Source organism: Anomalospiza imberbis, chromosome 11 (genome assembly GCF_031753505.1).
Source record: "Anomalospiza imberbis isolate Cuckoo-Finch-1a 21T00152 chromosome 11, ASM3175350v1, whole genome shotgun sequence".
In the NCBI taxonomy this organism is placed as follows: Eukaryota; Metazoa; Chordata; class Aves; order Passeriformes; family Viduidae; genus Anomalospiza; species Anomalospiza imberbis.
In genome coordinates, this window is record NC_089691.1 from 7,783,910 (window position 1) to 7,800,637 (window position 16,728).

At 41.5% G+C, this 16,728-nt stretch overlaps 1 protein-coding gene across 3 annotated transcripts; it reads left to right on the forward strand.

Annotated features, from left to right (window-relative positions):
• The first annotated feature begins 1,273 nt into the window (after positions 1–1,273).
• On the forward strand, positions 1,274–16,152 carry NEK4 (NIMA related kinase 4). 3 transcript variants are annotated; one of them, XM_068201681.1, is made up of 16 exons: positions 1,274–1,511; positions 5,292–5,558; positions 6,559–6,756; positions 7,615–7,722; positions 8,371–8,525; positions 9,142–9,283; positions 10,134–10,559; positions 10,975–11,028; positions 11,246–11,380; positions 12,198–12,323; positions 12,645–12,708; positions 13,097–13,203; positions 13,313–13,401; positions 14,028–14,233; positions 14,361–14,494; positions 15,159–16,152. In XM_068201681.1, the coding sequence occupies exons 1-16, from the start codon at positions 1,419–1,421 to the stop codon at positions 15,249–15,251; spliced, it is 2,397 nt and encodes a 798-aa protein (XP_068057782.1). In that variant the 5' UTR covers positions 1,274–1,418; the 3' UTR covers positions 15,252–16,152. The 3 variants fall into 3 exon arrangements, with proteins under 3 accessions (XP_068057782.1, XP_068057784.1, XP_068057783.1); XM_068201683.1 differs by having other exon boundaries at positions 1,363–1,511; positions 5,405–5,558; XM_068201682.1 differs by lacking the exon at positions 1,274–1,511 and adding an exon at positions 1,694–1,712.
• The last annotated feature ends 576 nt before the right edge of the window (positions 16,153–16,728 follow it).

Here is a 16,728-nt window from a genome sequence, read left to right on the forward strand (position 1 = left end):
TCAAAAATACGCCTGTAATCCTCCATATCCCTCAGGTACCCGATTTAGGTATCGTTATTTGACACCTATCCTGTCTAGCCTAGAAACTTTCCATTACATGGGTTCCTGTTCATCTTCATGGCTGAAACCGGGTCCGAGCTCCCAGGTTTTGCATCTTGCACGCTCAAATGCACCCAGCCTGCAGCCGCAGGACATTTTCCTGTATTTGTTACCGAGACAGTGTCAATTCTCTCAAACTTTTTAGCTGGATCATTTCACTCGTTAATGAAAGACAGACTTCGAGGACTGGGGCTCAGTGATAACAAAATTTTATAAACGCCAATCACTTGGTTTTTAAAATTTTAAAAGTTTAATAATAATAAAATGGTTATAAAAATAGTAATACAATTAGAGTAATGAAAATTTAGAGTTAGGACAATTACAAGACAATAAAAGCAAAGAATTACGGACGTCCGGATGCTCTCAGGCACTTAAGCCCAATAAGCATGCCTTGTGAACAAAGGAATAATCTTTAAAAGCAGTAGCCTGTTGCATATTCATACATCTCATACATGATGCATAAATTCCTTGCAAATTAAGAACTTTTCTGGGTTTGTCAACTTCTTCCCCTTAATCCTGGTGGTTCCATAAAGACGGAGAGAAGGTGGAAGAATGTTTGTCTTTTCCGATAAGGAGGCAGTAATTCTTTATGGGCCCCCATCACTGGCATCTCTGTGTGAAGAGTTTCTTCATTATCTCATCTCTTGCTTGAGCTAGTAAAAAAAACCCCCACATACATAGGTTCTATTTTAACTACAAACCTACATATACCATACTATTAAAATGTTAATACAGCACTTCTAATCAATATAACATAATACATATAGTATTCAATTTAATATTTGCGAAAAGCCAATCATAAAATATGCATTTTTCACACAAAACATTTTATTTTCTGGTTTTCCTGCAGCCAGTGTTGTGACTGCAGGTGCTCAGCCACGGGAGAGCTCCAGGAGCTCCTTTTTAGCCAGCCTGGAGATTTTTTAACCAATTCTCTACCCCATCCAAAGGGACGGGATGGCTCTGTGGAGCTGCTGCGCCCTGCCAGGCTCACGGCAGGTGGGTTGCTGTAGCACAGCCGCGTCCCTATGGCCATCCCTGTCCCGGAGCAGCACGCCGGGCCACGCCTGACGCGGTCGGGCCGGGGACCGCGCTGTCCCGGGACCGCGCTGTCCCGGGGCCGCGGCGAGGCCGGCGCCGGGGCGGGCCCGTTCCCTCAGCCGCGCTGCCCGCTCTCAACATGGCCGCCGCGCCCGCTTCCAAAATGGCCGCCGCGGCGCCGGCCCGCGCCGGAAAGCTGCGCGCCGGGCGCTCCATGGCCGCGGCCGCCCCGGGCATCTCTATGGCAGCGGGCGCTGCCCGGGCCCGGCGGCGGGAGGATGCCCCTGGCTGCCTACTGCTTCCTGCGGGCCGTGGGCAAGGGCAGCTACGGGGAGGTGAGCCTGGCGCGGCACCGCCAGGACCGCAAGCAGGTAGCGAGGGGCTGGGCCGCGGGCCACGGGCACGGCGGCGGGCGCGGCTCGGCCTGAGGGCAGTGCCCGGGTCGGGCTGGGCAGAGGGTGCCACGGCGTCTGGTTCGGCTGTGACCCGCACCCAGCTGTGGCCCGGCTTTGGCTGGTGGCCCTGACCCACCCTGGGCACGACCAGGGACGTGGCATCGTGTCGGGGTGCAGGTGTGACTACGGCCTGGTGTCAGAGCGGGGCTGTGGCCATCACCTGGTGTCAGAGTGGGGCTGTGGCCATCACCTGGTGTCAGAGCGGGGCTGTGGCCATCACCTGGTGTTATAGTGTTTTTGTGACCATCACCTGGTGTCAGAGCGGGGCTGTGGCCATCACCTGGTGTCAGAGCGGGGCTGTGACCATCACCTGGTGTTATGGTGTTTTTGTGACCATCACCAGGTGTCAGAGCGGGGCTGTGGCCATCACCTGGTGTTATGGTGTTTTTGTGACCATCACCAGGTGTCAGAGCGGGGCTGTGGCCATCACCTGGTGTCAGAGCGGGGCTGTGGCCATCACCTGGTGTCAGAGCGGGGCTGTGGCCATCACCTGGTGTCAGAGCGGGGCTGTGGCCATCACCTGGTGTCAGAGTGGGGCTGTGGCCATCACCTGGTGTTATGGTGTTTTTGTGGCCATCACCTGGTGTCAGAGCGGGGCTGTGGCCATCACCTGGTGTCAGAGTGGGGCTGTGACCATGACCTGGTGTCAGAGTGGGGCTGTGACCATGACCTGGTGTCAGAGCAGGGCTGTGGCCATCACCTGGTGTCAGAGTGGGGCTGTGACCATCACCTGGTGTCAGAGCGGGGCTGTGGCCATCACCTGGTGTTATGGTATTTTTGTGACCATGACCTGGTGTCAGAGTGGGGCTGTGGCCATCACTAGGTGTCAGAGCGGGGCTGTGACCATCACCAGGTGTCAGAGTGGGGCTGTGACCATCACCTGGTGTCAGAGTGGGGCTGTGGCCATCACCTGGTGTCAGAGCGGGGCTGTGACCATCACCTGGTGTTATGGTGTTTTTGTGACCATCACCTGGTGTCAGAGTGGGGCTGTGGCCATCACCTGGTGTCAGAGTGGGGCTGTGGCCATGACCTGGTGTCAGAGTGGGGGTGTGACCATGACCTGGTGTCAGAGCGGGGCTGTGGCCATCACCAGGTGTCAGAGCGGGGCTGTGACCATCACCTGGTGTCAGAGCGGGGCTGTGACCATCACCTGGTGTTATGGTGTTTTTGTGACCATCACCTGGTGTCAGAGCGGGGCTGTGACCATCACCTGGTGTCAGGGTGTTTTTGTGACCATCACCTGGTGTCAGGGTGTTTTTGTGACCATCACCAGGTGTCAGAGTGGGGCTGTGGCCATCACCTGGTGTCAGAGTGGGGCTGTGGCCATCACCTGGTGTCAGAGTGGGGCTGTGGCCATCACCTGGTGTCAGAGTGGGGCTGTGACCATCACCTGGTGTCAGAGTGGGGCTGTGACCATGACCTGGTGTCAGAGCGGGGCTGTGGCCATCACCAGGTGTTACGGTGTTTTTGTGACCATGACCTGGTGTCAGAGCAGGGCTGTAGCCATCACCAGGTATTGGGGTGTGGCTGCAGCCACCCAAGCTGGGTGTTTCTGTTATCTTCCTTTGTCTATAAGAACTTTTGTTAAAGATGTGGAGAAGACTCTTTCCGGGGAGGTTTTGGCTGTGTCAGAGTAGAAGCACAAGCATTTTTGTTGGAAAACTGAAATAATCTGTCTATTCTGGCCAAAGCAGAGGTGTTTGCTCGGGAATGTGAGAGGGCAAAGAAACGGGGATGGAGCACATGCAGAGAGCAGTGCCGCAGGAACCTGCTGTGTGAGCCTTAGGGCGGGATTTGATGGGAGGAGGTTTGTTCCCAGCAGGGGTCAGAAGCTGTGTCCTTCCCGGATGAGGGCAGTTCCCTGCTTGGAAGCCCGAGGTGGAGCCCTGTGACCCGTGGCGTGGGCAGTGGCGGTGGCAGGACTTGTTCCCTCCAGGCCACCACCAGGTGCACAGTCCAGTGTCCTCAAAGAGTTTCTAACCTCAGCTCATCGTAAAAGTAAACAGTGCTTTGAGGTCACTTTCACTCAGGTCCAGGTCCTTGGATTTCATTGTGGTGCTGCTGGTCATTAACGCTAGCAAGATCCTTGCTTCCTGTTTGTTAGTTGCATGATAAATATTTGGAGTGGTTTACTGGGTTTTATCTTTTGCCAACTTTTACAAACTTTCTTTTGTAGCACGATGATCAGGGTTTTTTGTTGTGGCTTTGGCACAGTGCCACATATTCTGTGAAAGAATTTGTGTCTCATTTAAGCATATTTGCTGTTAACTGAATGCTGGATTTTTGTGGAGAAGGTCAAGTAGCTTAAAGTGTTCAAAACAAAACAAAATGGAATTCATACACATTTTGGTATCAAATAAGGTGGAACAGCATTGCAATAGTAGATTTCAGTAGAGAATCTTGCCAGGAAAGCATGCTCATTAAACTAAATATAATCGATGCCAAGTTTAAAGTAAGGCTAATATATATGTGCTTTATATAATATATGTGCTTTTTGCATTTTGCTGTGTATTTTCTAAAAGATGCTGATATAAGCTTTCCATAAATGATTTTTTAAAAATTATTTCCATGCTCAGAGATAGAGTTGTAGTTGACTTGTCACATAGACCACAGTAGTTGCAGCATTTCTATTTTATTTTGGAGTTAGGTGATGCTGTACACAATTAGCTTTGTGCTATTCCTCCTGGAAGCTTTGAGCATCACGAGTTGTATCCAGAAGGCTCCTGAAATACAAAGTCATGAGGTGCTGTGGATTTCCTGGGTAATTGGTTCCCTTGGTATATAGGGGCATCTCCTCAGCACTAATTAAATGTGCTGGGCTAATTAATAGGTGCAGCCTGGAGAGCAGACACTGAACCATCTCTAAGAATGCTAAAATTCAGCAAGTAGAAATATTTTAAAAGTTTTGATTTACAACCTCGAGTAAGAGCAGGTTCAAGCATAACCATGACAAGATTGTTTTGTGGAAAGCTGGTGCCCTAAAGTGATGTCCTACAAAATTTTCATCAGGATAGGGCCAGGTCAGATCTAAATATTGGTGTTGTGGGTGATGAAAGTGTTCTGTGGATTTTATTGACTCATCTTCAGCCTCATGAATGTTTTTGCTGAAACCTAAAATTCCTTAGAATTACATTTAATGTAGTACATATTAAGGAAGTAGATAACTTTTGTATGTAACTTCGAGAAATTCTTGACCCCTCTTAATAAAGAATAAAAGAAATTTAGAAATGAGCATAAGACCTTTTGTCTTTTTCAGATGACTTTTATTATTTGTTTGCACATGACTGCACACTTTATATATATTCAGGTTTACTATTGATGTGGCCTTTTTGTGAGAGTAACTGTGGTGCACAAACAGGTACTTCAGGTTTAAAAGATGAATGACAGACACACATTTAAAATGAGAGCGGGGAGAAAAAGAGAAATGTGAACATTAATCAGAAGAAAGCCAAACACCACAAAGTGCCTGAGCAGAGTTGTATTCAGGTGGATGAATGGAACAAACCTGTTCCATTTTTATGGTGTAAGGGTAGAAGAGAAGAAATTCTGCATAACTTTCATCCAAACTGCAGCCTCCATGTAGATTAATCAGTAGAGATTTCGAATACTGCATTTCCTTTAGGTCTGGGGAATTCCCTAGAGCTTCTGCAGAGTCACTTTCATCTCTTTGTGTACACCTTGCCTTGTCTTTTACAGTATGTCATCAAAAAGTTAAACCTTAGAAGTGCTTCCAGCCGCGAGAGGAGAGCAGCAGAGCAGGAGGCACAGCTGCTGTCCCAGCTGAGACACCCCAACATTGTCACCTACAGAGAGTCCTGGCAGGGGGACGATGGCCACCTCTACATTGTGATGGGCTTCTGCGAGGGAGGAGACCTCTACCACAAGCTCAAGGAGCTGAAGGGAAAGCTCTTGCCTGAGAATCAGGTGGTGGAGTGGTTTGTCCAGATTGCCATGGCACTGCAGGTACAATGAAGTGTAATTTTGTCACCTTCAGATATAAACTTAATTTGACTTTTTATGTATTTAAAAATTCCAGCTAAGCTGCAGCCTTTGGATTCCTGTTTGGCTCGGTTAGCATCTAATTACAGTGGTTATTAGCACATTAAAAATGGATCATTGCAGTCAAATCAACTATTTGAAGTAAGAAATTGCTGACATGTTTTAAGTCCACACCTCTGTAGCACAGTAGACAGTGGTTGCCTTTGGGGTGTTTGCAGCTCTTGTCTGAAATGCTTCTCTGGTTTGAAAGCTTACATTAAATTTACAAAATAATTTTTTTGGGGAAAAAAAAGCGCATATTCTTTCAGAAGCATTTTGTGTTCAGTCTTTTTATTGCTGTTTTTAATGGTAAATTTAGACTATTAATGCATCGTTTCTATTAAGCCTTATCCTACTCTTTTAAATTTGTAATTGGAGGTTATCAAACTTTAAAGGCAATTGCTACAGCAATAAAGACCAGATATAGATGTTAACATTAAAGAAAAAAAAAAAAGACAGAATATTCTATCTTAAAATTGGCTGTTGTGGTCAAAAATACAGTAATTATTGGTACTGCTTATTGTTTATTATGACTAATTTTCTACAGTGTTTACACAAAGCTCACGTTATAATTTCCTCTAAAATGTTTTTGGACTAGGATTGTCAAGAAATGAAAGCAGCAGAAAGTGAGTTATAGTCTTAACTTTACATTTTTATTTCATCTTTTCTGCTGATTTACAAGGGCCACGCAGGGAGATTTGGTTAAAGCAGTGCTAGGTTTTGGCCCCCTGCCTGTATCACTCACTTTTAATGTTATTTCACCAATACTGTCTTAGCAGCTCACTCCTGACCTTGGGAGGGATTTCTGTGTTTCCTCCACTTTTGTGTTTTCTTTCTTTGACTTGTGTAATGAGATTTTACTTTTCAGCATAAAAGAACCAATTAGGAGTTAATTAACCATATTTATATGATTTTTTCCCCCTAGTATTTACATGAAAAACACATTCTGCACAGAGATCTTAAAACTCAGAATATTTTCCTGACACGAACAAATATAATCAAAGTGGGAGACCTGGGAATAGCCAGAGTGTTGGAAAACCAGTATGACATGGCCAGCACTCTCATAGGCACCCCGTACTATATGAGCCCTGAACTCTTTTCTAACAAGCCCTACAACTACAAGGTACAGTATGACAATGCCATTTCTCTTTTCTTAGGAGCCTTACTTAATTTGTCTCAGGTCATTACAATCTTACTTGTGGATTTTGGTTTCTTATTGCTTCCAAGTCTTTTTAATCTTCCCAAAGACCAAACAAAAAATAGGAGAGAGATTTGTAGGAATGTTTGGTTCTGGAACTATGTTTAGGAATTCATAGCACGTGCTAAGTTATCACAGCCGAGGTGTCCAGCAGGCTGCCTGTACCTCTCACAGCTGGACAGATAGAGAATGGGAGCAGAAATATCAGCCTGTGTTAGAGAGATGCACTTTCTGAATTTGTTATAGACCAGATGGGAAGTTTTACACTCAAAATTGTATTAGAAATAACAGCAGCATTAAAAAAGAAAAAAAATACAGAAAAGGAAATTTTAATGAGAGGAATAAGCAGTGTTACTGTGAATTTAAAATATAACAGAACAAAGCAAACATGTGCAGCTCCTGTTGTAAACACACCATAAATATGAGTGTCTGTAATGAGCAAGAACTGAGGAGAAACTTCTTCCAATGAAAAATCAAGATTTTTCATTTACAGTTAGGACGGATATTGTACTAAAAAGGGAAACAAGCAACTCTTCCCCCAAAGATAGCTAATTTCTACACTTCCTTTTGGAAAAAAATTTGGAATATTTTTAAGGAAATAGTTGACTTGATCAAAATTAAAAATAGAAGAGTGAGGCTGAAGCCAGAAGTTTGCAATGGAATTTGGGCTTAATTAGCTTACTGTCATTAAAAGTCTGTTTCAAATCAGGTAACTAAGTCCAAAGATAAAATTTGTACAACTAATAAGAAGTTCCAAAACATTTTCTCTTCCTCTTTTTTCAGTCTGATGTTTGGGCCTTGGGCTGCTGTGTTTATGAGATGGCTACACTGAAACATGCCTTCAATGCCAAGGACATGAACTCCTTGGCTTATCGAATTATTGAAGGGAAGGTAAAAACTCCTCAAATTTTATATGTGCTTGGATTTTCTATCTAGAAATTGAGATTATATTTTCTAATCAGAAATACTGAATGCAGTTAAAAATACTTGCATGTAACATAAACCATCATATGTAAGACTGTTGTTTTGTGGTGGTGGATGATGTGATACCAGACTAAGGGAGTTATTCCTTTGTAGATATGGCTAGAGTTTCTTGTTACCTCTTCATTTAATGAATATACTGATTAATTTTCAAAGTTCTGAGATGGCTGTCTTAATTTGCTTCTGGTTTTGCATAAAAATTAAATTACGGTGTGATGCCATTTTCCTGTTATGTAAGATTAGCTTATTTGTCTTCTTGCTTTGGCATACAATGAAGTGAGTATGGATTTATTTAATATAATTTTTAAGCTATATACAGAACTTTCACTATTTGTATTAATAAAATTAGGAACAGTTCTTTGCCACACACTTGGAATTTCAAGATTTTGTTTAACATTAGGCAATTGGGTAACTTTCAGCATTTGAACAATGAGTCTGTTTTTATACATATTTTTTATGTAGCTGACCATAATGATCACACATAAATAAACACACTTCTAGAATAGCCCCTGTTGATGAATATATTAAATAATATCAGACTTCCCTTTCCTTTCACAGCTGCCACCCATGCCAAAGGATTACAGCCCACAGCTGGTAGAAATAATACAAACTATGCTCAGTAAAAAACCTGAGGAGAGACCTAGTGTGAAAAGCATCCTGCGACAGCCGTATATCAAACAACAGATTTCTTTGTTTTTGGAAGCCACGAAGGCGTAAGATGTTTTCATTTGAGTGCAACTGTGCAAAATATTCATGTTATTGTTGTCCTTTTTTTACAACTTTTCCTGGGTTTTGTAGCAGGATAAAGTACGTTTTGTTATGTGCAGCTGCAAAGCATATGAACATCAGTTTGTGTGAATTCTTTGAGAAATATTAGGGAATTAGAGTGGAAAATACTTTTTTTCTGCAAATGCAGAATAAAACTCTGTGGGGTTTAAAAATACAGAATTGGTAGAAAACACACACCTTTCCATATGGTTCTTGAGGCCATTTATCATCTGGGAGTTGAAAAATCAAGTTCCTTTGATATAATTATTTTTCTTTGTCAGGTTTAGTCAGTTGTTGTACTGCTTCCAGATAGAAGTGACCTTGGTGCTCTGCAGAACAAGTGTATAGTGGTGGCAGAGTCTGAATTGAGTTTTTAAGCTCCTTTACTAGAATTGAAAATGAGGTTGTTGTGCACAGTCTATTGAAAAATCCCAGTATCTGATACTCTTTGTATGAAAGCTCTTTAGTGGTGTTGGTTTTTTTTTAATTAGTATAATCAAAAGAAATATTTTAGGACCTTGTTGATGGTGACTGAATGAGCAACTTTCGTTTTCTTTACAGGAAAGCTGCTAGAAATCATAAGAAAACAGTGGATTCTAAACCTAAAGACCCTTGTTCTGTTGTCTCAGCAAAGAATGAATCTTGCAGCCGGAATGTTACACAACAAAACCACTCCTCTGAGCAAGCCAGAAAATACAAAGTTGTAAGTTATGAGGGATTTTTACCTTAAAAAAAAAAGCTAACAAAACCCAAATCCCTCTTGCATTTCTAGATAAAAACTTTGGTTTTATAACAAGTGCCTTGAGCATCCCTAAGAACATTAGATCTGAATCCCAGCAACGTGTAAAATTCATATTAGGGAAGGAAATGTTTTTAGATAAGAGTGGAAGTAATTAAACACCTGTGGATCAGCTAATTGCAAGATCTGTAAGATGTTAACTAAACAACACCTGGTTTTGTGTGAGTTACTCTTGGAGTATTTGGGGTCAAATAATTTTTCAGATATTTAATGACAAGTGGTAATAGTTTTTTCCAATCAAAAACATATTTAAAAACTAATTATAGTCACAACCAAAATTCTTTATTGTTGAAATTCTTTCCAGTGGTTACAACAAACCTTTTGTAATGGTTAATCTTGTGCATGTTTTTTGTTTTCGATAATAAGTCTTCTGTTCTGGGTTTGAGCTTTCAGTGTTGAAATACTGAATATATGTGGTGTTGCACATCCTAAAACCTCTTGGTGCTTGTTCCTCCCTTAGGGAAAGCCAAGTGAGTACAACTGTTTTCATGGTCCTGGTGAAAAGTAGGTGTACTCCATGTGTATAAACCAGTACCTGAAATAGGTCATTTGCAAATCTGTATCTCTTAAAAAATGTGGATTTTATCTTTTTTGAGGCTCCTCATCTGTAATTGATCACAATTTTCTTTCAGTTTCCTTCACACCTTTTGCTCTGGTGTGTTCTTGATTTTTCCTTAGTGCTTAGAGAATTCTTTCATATGTGTGTAAAATGCAAAAGATAATGATTTTTTTTTTGTTTTTCTTTTAATCCTAGGATGAAGAAGTTTGCATCAGCAAATATAAAGCCACCAATTTTTATCCCTCGGAGAAACCAGCTGTTGAGATGGAAAGAAAACCAAACAAAAATGATCTGAACAGCTTGGGAGACTCCGTAGCTACAGTCAGTGGAGTGAACATTGATGTCTCCCTGTCTGAAAGGATGAAGCATGGAAGTGACAAGTGTGGCAGTGAGAGTATTCCAGAGAATAATAAAGCAAAGCATTTACATGTTCCAGGCCATTCTAAAATAACATCTAGTAACCCACCAATTAAGGAAGATGGACAACAGCAAAGAGGAAAACAGGCTTTTAAAGTTGAAAGTGTTGAATCAAAGCCATCTTCTGTTGATTCTGTAGAAGATGAGGATGACACTTTGAAACTCCTGCAGCCTGTATCAAAAGACCAAAAGCAAACTGAGCTGGTAATGCATTTATGCTTATTTGAAATAAGTTTAAATCTATTAATGAGTAGCCAGCTCTTACAATTTAGAAAGCTGCTGCATGTGTTTTTCTGTCAAAGTAGGATGTTGCTGATGCAATTATCGAGATTCTTAAGTAGTTAGGAGCCTTGGGTTCAGATTTGCAAAGGCAGTGTCGTAAAGTAGTTTTGGGATTGCATCTACCTAGGTGATTGGAATTCTGTTTTTACGAGGAAACAAATTTGCATTCCCAGCCGTGAAGAGAGAGAGTAAGAACAGTTTTGTAACTTTTTTTCTATGTTGTAAATAAGCCTGAATAATCTTGATTTGGATCAGGGGGATAATTGGTGGTAATTGTCTTTTCACTTCATTTTGGTCTACCATGAGATTTTTAATGAGAAATCATTATTTGTTTTAGAGCTTGGATTCTACTGAAAAGCTGCTAGCACCCTTTGTTCCTGCTGTAATTCAAGTAAGTGTCTTTCTTTGAAGATATAGCAGCTAAAGATGCTGGTACAGCAAGTATTTTATCTCTCAAATAAGAATTTATTGTGGTTGTACCTGTGCTATGTTAAGGTGGTTGCAGTCCAAATAGTAAAGGGACCTGTTTTGATAATTTTTTTTAAGTGTGTTTGTGTAAATCTGGAAATGACAGGTCTGTATTTTTTTTTAAATGCTTTTATTATTAGGATGATGTCAGTCATGGAGCTTCAGGAGATGCTCAGGGAAACATGACCTTCCACAAACAGCCTCACAGCTGTGTCAGTGAACCCTCGCTCCCACGGCAGCAGCAGAGAGAGCATGCTGAAGGCTGCTCAGAGAAGGTGCAGATACTTGAAAAATACTTCTCCTCTCTCCTTTAAGACTCCTGTGTTTTTCCTCTTTAAACGTGGGACCTATTTTCTAAAAAAGGGTGGGTGTTTTAATGCTGTTCTTGTTTCATGTGTGTCTGTATGACTTCAGTGCAGATCACTGAAGGTGACTGTTAGAAGCAGCCTGAGTAAATCTTTGAAAATCCCCAGTATCTTCCAGGGATGAGGTGGGTGTGCCAGATGGGCTGTGCCTTTACTGGGTTGCAGTGTTTCCTAGGAAATTCCATCAGGACTTCTCACTGTTTGTAACTACAAGTCAGTACCTTTGTGGATAAGGCTACTTGTGGTGGGTAGTGGCTTAGTAGTGCTTTAGAACAGATGTGTAATGACTGCCCTGAGCTTCTGAGTGCAAACTGCAGGAAGAAACTCTTGGCATGCACACAGGATGGAGCTCCTGTCAGTTCTTCCAGACTGAGCAGGGAGGTTTCTTTGGGGAAAGGCACAAGGCTAGAGAAAAGGGTGATTGGTCATTGATAACCTGGTTTTCTCTTTGGGTTTTGCTATTTGGGAGTGGGAACAGTTGTTGCAAAGGCATTGCCTGAAAAATAGTTTGGGAGGAGGGGGATAAGTTGTAGAGATGGCAAGAAGGGAAACAGATGCAAGCAGAGATGGGGAGAGGGAAGGATCAAGCTGGGAGATGTGAAGAGGTTACAATAGGATTCAAAATCTCTGCCATCCAGCTTTATCATGCAAGAATGTCTTCTAGATTGCAGAGTACTTAAACTTTTAATTAAAAAAAATATAAATTCTCGCTCGCTTCTCTGTCAAGTTCAGGGCAGTTTCTCCTCGGCCTCTCCCTGTTCCTTCTGATGTGACCCCAAAGACAGCCCAGAGGGGTGCAGAGCACCCTGAGCCTGCAGATAGTGCCAAACCCAGCCAAGCAGCCATTCCGAAGGTTAGTGATGAAACCTGTGTCTGCTGGTTTTTGTCTCATTCCTTCTGAGCAGTGTGTGCACAGTGACTAAAGAAATGTGTAGGAGTTCCTGGAAGCCCTGCTCAGTAGGGGATGAGCCTTGCTGAGCCTTGGAGGTCAGAAGCCCCTTTTCTAGAGTTCAGATTGGTCTCATTGAAGACACTTTTGAAATAAATAATTAAGCATTAAATAATAGCTCCCTCTCCTTGAACCTTTGAAAAGGATTTTTTGCTTGATAGGTGATTAGAAAACAAAAGCCATAATGGTGATTGCAAATTAAGATCAAATTAACTTCCTTTGAAGGAGCGGCCCTTGTCAGCAAGAGAACGAAGGAGGCTCAAGCAGTCTCGGGAGATGCTTCCCTCTGGTAATTTTTGTGTTTCTATGTTAACAGTTTATGTATAAGCAGGCTAATAAGTTTTTTCTGAAGAAATTATAACTTCTTGTCTGTTCTTCACAGCCATCTTCAGAATGGTGCACTAAGGGGCTAGTTCTGGGTTAAATAAAAAATTCTGTTAACATGTTTGTATTTTTCTGCTTTTTAGTTACTTTCAATTGTGTTCTGTGTTGACAACTTGTTTTTGAAATGTACAATAGTCACTTTCAAACAGAAGCTCCGATGTTTTCTATTAGCAAAATACCTTCCTCCCTGCCTGCCTTCTGCTAGGTGATAGATTTTTTCTTGCGTGAACATGAAACTAATTCAGCATACACACAGCTTAGTTGTAAAGACTGTCAAAATGTCATCCTTCCAGTGGTTCCAGTGAGACAGTCATTAAATGGTGCAGCAGCTGAAGCAAAGTCACATGTGGAAAATTGTGTTAAAGTTCCTCAGTCCTCATCAGATCCCAGTATTTCTCAGGTAAACTTTGTGAAAAGTATTTATTCCATGTAGGAACAGTAATATATGCCATATTGCTGAATTACTATCAACTATTAGAATTTTTGTTATTTACTCCTTCTTCCCTTAGAGAAAGAGAGAACCCCATTGCCTGTCTGATGATGAGCTAAGCTCTTCCACAAGCTCTACAGACAAGTCTGATGGTGATTCCAAGGAGAAGTAAGGATTTTATTTAATACTGTGCAAGAATTTTCACTGCTATACTGGACCTTGACTTGGAGTGGAAAAAAAAATGGCTTTCACACTTTAGCTCTGCATAGTGAGTGATTGAAGAAGTGTGTGATGCATAGAGGAAAACAGCCCCATTGAATTATTGTCTCTCTGTGATTATACACTTTCCATGCTGAACTTTCTGGGCTGTAGGATTGTGTATGATGGTTTTGTGAACTGTAGCTTCCCAGGAAACCAATCATCCAGCACCAAAGGACATCTGCTGTCAGGATGCATTAAAAGCACAGGTTAGAAGGTGCCAATGTGCTTCTTTTCCACTGTAAACGAGGCTGAATTTATCTCTGATTTTTGTCAGTATAAGCAACTTTCAAAAGATGCAATTTGTTGCATTACCAGAGTAAGCAGTAGCCAGTAGGATTGTGGGGTTTTTGCTGGGCTCTGAGCCTTTGTTAAATGAAATAGTACTGATGTTGCTATTGATAAAACTGCACCAGAACAAGGAATTGAACATGGAATACTTACTAGGACCTCAGTAAACTCATTAAAAGCCCTTGGAATGCAGGGTGGAAGTTGCATTATGATGGGGACTGATTTATTTCTTCCTTCTCTCCTAGGAAAAGCGGTGTGAATGAAATGAATGACTTGGTGCAGCTGATGACGTGGACACTGAAAATGGACTCCAAGGAGAACTCTGAGTGCTGTGTAACCTCGACCCCAGCCCCAGAGTTTAAACTTCATAGGAAGTATCGAGATACTTTGATTTTGCATGGAAAATCACCTGATGAATCAGACGAGTTAAAAATGGAAGAGATTCCTTCAGGTCTGTTGCTCTGGGATTCTGTGGTAATACTTAGTCGTCCCATATTCTTCTGCAGAATATGAAAATTGTCTGTACTGAAAGTAATTACTGCTGCACTAATTTTTTCATTGTATTTTATTTTTAATAGATATGTCATTGGTCCCTTACAAAATTAGGAGAATGGTTGAAATCCTGAGATCTGATGTGGTGCAAGGATTGGGAGTGAAACTTCTTGAGAAGGTGTACAGAATCATGGAAGAAGATGATGAAGTGAAAAGAGAGGTGAATGTCTTCCATAATAAAATAGTTTAATTTCTTTATAAACTTAGATAAATTAGCAGGCTCTTTATCCTATTGAGATAGCGTAAACCTTGATTCCAGAAAGTCTTTATGTAGTCATGGGCAGGCAAGGACCTAAGTATATTGTAATTTTCATGCTTAAGTTTGATTCTAGATGTAGACCATGTTCAAAAGCAACTTCTTCAGAAATCATCAGAGCTTTAGGATTGTACCATCGGGATGGTGTGAGGGATGCAAATAATTTTATTCTGTGCTGTTTCTCCAGTAATAATTTCTTCTATCTCTCAAATGTTTGCCTTCACATTACTTGCCTCATGCGTCTTATGTCCAAAATAAGAATTTAACATCAATCCCCAATAGAGTTGAATAAGGAATACTTCCAGTTCCTTTGATTCAAAACTTGGTTACACTTACCCAGGCAATATTTGATTTGTAACCTGTGAAGATCTTCTATTTTACATTTTGAAAGTCGCTTGCTTTTAGACAACAAGTGTTCATTTTTCTTCTCTCTCATCCACATTGCCAAGCTTCACATGTTTCTTTAAGCTGAGTGCTTTGGTATTTTTCTGTTAATACTTTGGTAGCTTCTGCTTTTTTTCAATGCCAGTAAATGTTGTGGGTTTTGTTCTGTGTGCGTTGCAAACAGCTGCAGTTGCGGGAGCACATGGGAGACAAGTACGCGAGTTACAGTGCGAAGGCTCGGCACCTGAAATTCCTTGAAGAAAATGTGAAGCTCTGACCAGAATCTTTTCCTTGGAGAAAAGAACTGTTTTCTAGCTACTTTAATAGACTGGACCAGCTTACAAAGCACGTTCATCCACTGATCTCCTTTGCTGGAATAAGGAGGTGAACTTGCAGAAAATGTTAAAGAGTTCATAGTAATATTTTTCATGTTAAAATGTGAACCACGCTATCACTTTCTCAGAAGAGAAACTTCTGAGTTTCTCTTTAGTTTAGTTTAGTTTTTATTCTCTTAAAATTTTGCTTTCCATAGATGCAAATAGGGGTCGATACCAAGTTTTGTATACTAAGGAGTGTCAAAAAAGATTATGTTCTGGTTTGAATTTGTCATACCAAAAGGTTTTTGGTATGGTCTCATACTAAATACAGTAACAAAATCTCTGCCAAGGCTCTGATGTGATAAACTATAATCTGTTACCTCAGATAGTTGTGAAAATTTACCATGAAGGGACAATTACTGATTTTTGTGGAAGTTGAGGTCCTCAGGTTGTGTAAATTGCCAATTCCAAGTGCTGAAGGGGGAGCTGTACTGCTTGTAAGGAGAGACTTTGCTCTTGTGTTTTGTTGCTGAGGCAGTCACCAAGGTGGGGGAAAGCATTTGGTATCTGGATAAAATAAGTCTGAAAATGTTTGAAAGGAATGCAGCCATGGTTACCATGGTTCCAGCTGGAGAAATCCCTTTGCCTTACAAATACTAATTCCTTTTAGGAATGAAAGTGCCCAAGACCACAATCTCTTAGGGAAAAGATAGGACACTTATTTCTCTTTGTTTGCATCCAGAGTGTCTTGCTACAGTCCCCAGGCATTGTTGTGTACTATACCTACAGGAAAAGCACCTGTTTTTTAAATAATAAAAAAGTCAAATGGAATTGAATTTGTAAAATAAAATTATAAACCTGTCTGTTTTCCTGCCTGTAGGTGAAATACTGTAACCTCCGGCAGCTGTGAGGGAGTTTACTGACATGACAGTAGTAAAATAAAACGCCATACCTATGGATCCGGCTGCCTCTCACACACTACATGCTCAAGTTACAATGTTTCAAGAGCTATTCTTCCTTGTTCTTCCCAGGGAAATTTATTGTAAACAAAAACTGGCCCTCTGTACCCTCCTATCCTAGAACAGCTGTTTTCAGAACTGTGGGGTATGTACCATTTCACAATATTTGTAACAACCTGGCACTACTGACAACTTGTTTTACACGCAGTTAGAAACATTTCAGAAGTTCACCTGTTTATTAATCTTTTAGGCTATGGCAACAGCTTAACTAGAATTCATTTGATTCACTGTGTTCCTTTTTAGTGAAATACTCAAGATGTGACCAGTAACCTTCTGAAGTTAATCCCCCCATCCCTATGTTCCCAGTGACTCCCCTGAAACTCCAGACCCAATTTCCAGCCTTCGTGCTCCCTGCAGAGCTTGGTTGTACTCATAGTAATATACAAAGTACTAGGAAAAAACCCAAACATTAAGCCAA

Excerpts from the sequence above, each read along its gene's own strand:
- NEK4 (XM_068201681.1), top strand. The coding sequence starts at position 1,419 with ATGCCCCTGGCTGCCTACTGCTTCCTGCGGGCCGTGGGCAAGGGCAGC. Across the intron at positions 10,560-10,974 it reads ACCAAAAGCAAACTGAGCTG|AGCTTGGATTCTACTGAAAA; the intron begins GTAATGCATTTA and ends TATTTGTTTTAG. Across the intron at positions 14,234-14,360 it reads AATGGAAGAGATTCCTTCAG|ATATGTCATTGGTCCCTTAC; the intron begins GTCTGTTGCTCT and ends TATTTTTAATAG.